The sequence below is a fragment of the Phalaenopsis equestris genome, unplaced genomic scaffold (assembly GCF_001263595.1).
Source record: "Phalaenopsis equestris unplaced genomic scaffold, ASM126359v1 Scaffold000054, whole genome shotgun sequence".
Classification (NCBI taxonomy): domain Eukaryota; kingdom Viridiplantae; phylum Streptophyta; class Magnoliopsida; order Asparagales; family Orchidaceae; genus Phalaenopsis; species Phalaenopsis equestris.
This window is the reverse complement of record NW_018164496.1, coordinates 259,188-262,810: the sequence shown is the minus strand read 5'-3', so window position 1 is coordinate 262,810 and position 3,623 is coordinate 259,188. Positions and strand designations below refer to the sequence as shown.

The following is a 3,623-nucleotide window of genomic DNA, read 5'->3' as shown; positions in this document are numbered from 1 at the left end:
TAAAATAAACCCTATTTAATTCTTTGTATTAAATAGGGGAACTTGTCGGCAAATAAAACGGTTTCGCAGACCCAAACGGACGTCATATGTTTTTCCTAGTTTATTTGATTGAGCCTCATCCTCAAGTCTTGTGTTTATCCCTCGGGATAGATACAGGATTTGAGGTAGAGCGCTCTTTCATTTAAACTGTGAAAAATATGAGGTCAGTTTGATTTCATATTTTTCTAAAATTATATATATATATACGTAAATTAAAAAGTCCTTCCGAAGCGGGCGACGGGATTTCGATTCCGGCTGCCGACAGCTTCTTACGGGCGACCCCCCAAACAATCTCTTTCTTTCTTTTAAGTGTCGACAATATGTTATTGATATCGTAAGTTTCCACTAACTGACCGTCTGCTCCAGTCTTAGTTAATTCCAAGTCTCGGATCGGGTCATGATAGTTGTAGCTGTTGATTGGCAATAATATTTCTATGTTTTATTGTGGTTTTGATTAACTCTAATATCACAAAAAACTGGACAAATAAAATCTGAAAAGAAAAAAATTATGCCTAAAACTGCTACTACATTGCATGGGCACGCAAAATCATCCCCAAAATTAATTGTTAATTACAAGCATGATTGTTCAACATTAATTGTTATATCATGAAAATGCTTAAAAGTTTCATGAGGGCAAAAAAACGACATACCGCTCAATTTCTATGAGTTTACAGATCTAACACCTAAACTTTGCTTTTACATTTATACCACCCAACCAAATCTTTCATACCAAATCTTTCATATCACATAAAAATATCATCATTTTCATGCATAAGGAAGGCAAGTTTGTAAAGATTAAAGTTTAGGTATTAGAAATGTAAATATATAGGAATTGAGTTATAAGCATGCAAACCTTCCAAAAAACTCACTATAATATGCATTCCATTAGAGTGCAAAGCTCAGGCAAAACCAACGAAAGGGTAGAACTCAAGGATCATGCATCATCACGATAACAATTAAAAAAATCATAATAAGGTATATTCACAATGCATATGTTAAAATTCAGTTTAATTTTTGCAGAATAGAGTCGAAAAGAAATTTTAATGAACAAAAATCAAGTTACCTTGCTCAAATGGACAACGTGCTGGATCTTCCCCAAAATAAAGAGCTAATGCATCTGCATTTCGGCCCTGCACCGAAGAGGAATTAAGTGGTATGCATATAAATGCCACATAATTTAATTCAAGATCAATGAAATACATAGCTAATCAATCAAAACCTCAAAACAAATCGTTTCTTAAATTCATTCTGCAATAAATTTAAGTCAGGATATCTTAACAATAATTTTCAATAAAAGATCACTCTAACAAAAGAAGACTCTGCAATATGCCAGTTTTGAGAAAGAAAGTGATGCTATTTTCACACACCACGTTAGAATAAAGTGAAGTTAGCGTCCTCACTTCAGCTTCAGCATCAACAAGAAACTTCTTCAAGGTCTGCGAAATAAAATATCAATTGAGAGGGGTTAAATTAGAAATAACAGTAAAACTGTAGGTACAATACCAGCTTCTTCATGGATTTGATATAATAAATAGACATGTATGAGTAGACCATTTCCAAAAGCAGCAATGCCTTTAATAACACATAATAGAAGAACCACAATAACATCACCACAGCATCGAATAAGAAAATCAAAAAGAAAATTGCTGGCAATACCAACATAGAGTGATGAAAACACCCAAACTTAATGCATCAAGAGAAGAAATGACCATAAAAAAGTGGAAAATGTATGGCCCTCAACTTGATGCTAGAGAAGAAGACCAACAAAGAAAGCCAATGACAATGGTTAGGAATTTTTGTTAAATAAAACCACGATCACCATTATATTAAAGCTAAGGGAATTTACAAACATACCACATAATTACTACGTATTTACATATCTAACAGCCAAACATTCATATTTACATACATAAGGTAGTGACGTTGGTACTTTTTATATGATGTTAAGGATATGAGTGGTATGCATGTAAATATGAATGTTTAGGTGTTAGGAATGTAAATACAAAAGAATTGTGTGGTATGTAAGCAAATGCCATTTAAAAAACCATGCTGGAGAGATAGAGCAATCATAACTTAGTCGTTTCACTAGTGATAAGCATAAACACTTCAGTTTCTTGAAGAAATTACAATGAAAACTTATATTAGTTCCTGCCTATTGACTAGCTTTAGGCCCATGTAGACCCCATTTACCAATTATTAATTTCTAATTAAGGTTTAATTTATTTTTCTACTATAAAGATGCAATTTAGAAAATGTGTCTCTGGTTTCAACCATAAATAAGTGATGTATGCTAGGGTGTTTCTGCTCTTCGATATCATTGTTTGGCAACGTTTCTGTTGGCTTTCCCGTTGGAGAGCAAACAACATTATCCTTTTGTCTTCCAAACATCACAAACTTCACATATTCTCCTCCTCTTGACTTTCTTAAAGACTTCAACTCTATATCCGATCATCAAACACCTTTTGGAAACCTTAGAGTCATATCATTTGGTATCATGACTAAATCCTAATTTCAATTCCTAATCCTAACCCTAACCTAAACTTTGAAAATCTAACATTCTTACCTCCACAAAAAAAAATTGTCCATCATCTCAAAACCTAAACCCTTGGCCACCATACATCTATATAATTCTACCCTAGCCGAAAATCCAAAGTCATGAGCAAGTCACAATGTTGCTGCAGAGAAACCCTCAATGAGGTGTTCAAGAGGTTACATAGATATCATGAATGATATGCAGCAGAAAATCCTCCAATTACAATGAACTCTCATTGATTTTAAAATTTGGCGGCATGAGAAAATCACCTACAACAACAACGGCGATCCCACAGAAGGAGGAGAAAATGAGAACAACTCTTTTCACCAAGAAGCCTCAAGCAACAAAGAGTAATATGTATGAATATCAATTGTAAAATAAATATGGAGGCCAACACAAGCTTACTTGATTTTTTTTAAAAAATTGCATTTGATAGTCCTTTAGTGGATATTACAGCATGTTTTTTATACTCACTCACACATTCATATGTGTGAGAACTTAAATTCAAGATCATGTAATTGGAGACTGTTGACCTCATTTTTAGTGAGGTCTAGTCCTCCTCTTAGGGTTTAGGATCTAGCCTTAGGGATCTCCCTTTGACTATCTTAGAATCTTAGAAATGGGACCTGCCTCCTTTTAGAAATTGAACCTACTTCTGTCCCCTTTTGGAGTTTTGCGTGTGTGGTATCAACTTCTAGCTTAGAATGATGAAACTAACACGAGGAAACCCAAAAGGGATTCTTATAGAACCTTTTAAGCCTTAGGGTGACCTTCTGCACAATTCGCACTCCCGCACGCACAAACTTCACAATTCAGAGAGTCGACACGTCCGATCGCCACAATTCACATCGCTTGCACTGCTACCTGTCGAATGCTCAAATAAACCTTTTGAAACGATCGATAGTGGGTCAAAATTTTGTGAAATTTGAATTTTAACGCGTTTTTTACCCGATTATCGATGACGTCGTCCGAGCGACCCCGAATGACAAAACGGACTGCACCGGCACGTCCGGAACGACGATTTTGCCTAGGGAGGACACCCATTTTGTTA

At 35.1% G+C, this 3,623-nt stretch overlaps 1 protein-coding gene across 1 annotated transcript in view; it reads right to left on the bottom strand.

The window, feature by feature from the left end:
- The window catches only part of LOC110019229 (formin-like protein 6), a 48,802-nt gene that overhangs the window by 15,367 nt on the left and 29,812 nt on the right, over positions 1 to 3,623 (bottom strand). Inside the window, exons 15-16 of the mRNA XM_020716814.1 lie at positions 1,407 to 1,475; positions 1,103 to 1,169 (exon numbers count right to left, since the gene is read on the bottom strand). Of these exons, the coding sequence (XP_020572473.1) occupies positions 1,103 to 1,169; positions 1,407 to 1,475 (136 nt within the window). The remainder of the gene's footprint in view (positions 1 to 1,102; positions 1,170 to 1,406; positions 1,476 to 3,623) is intronic.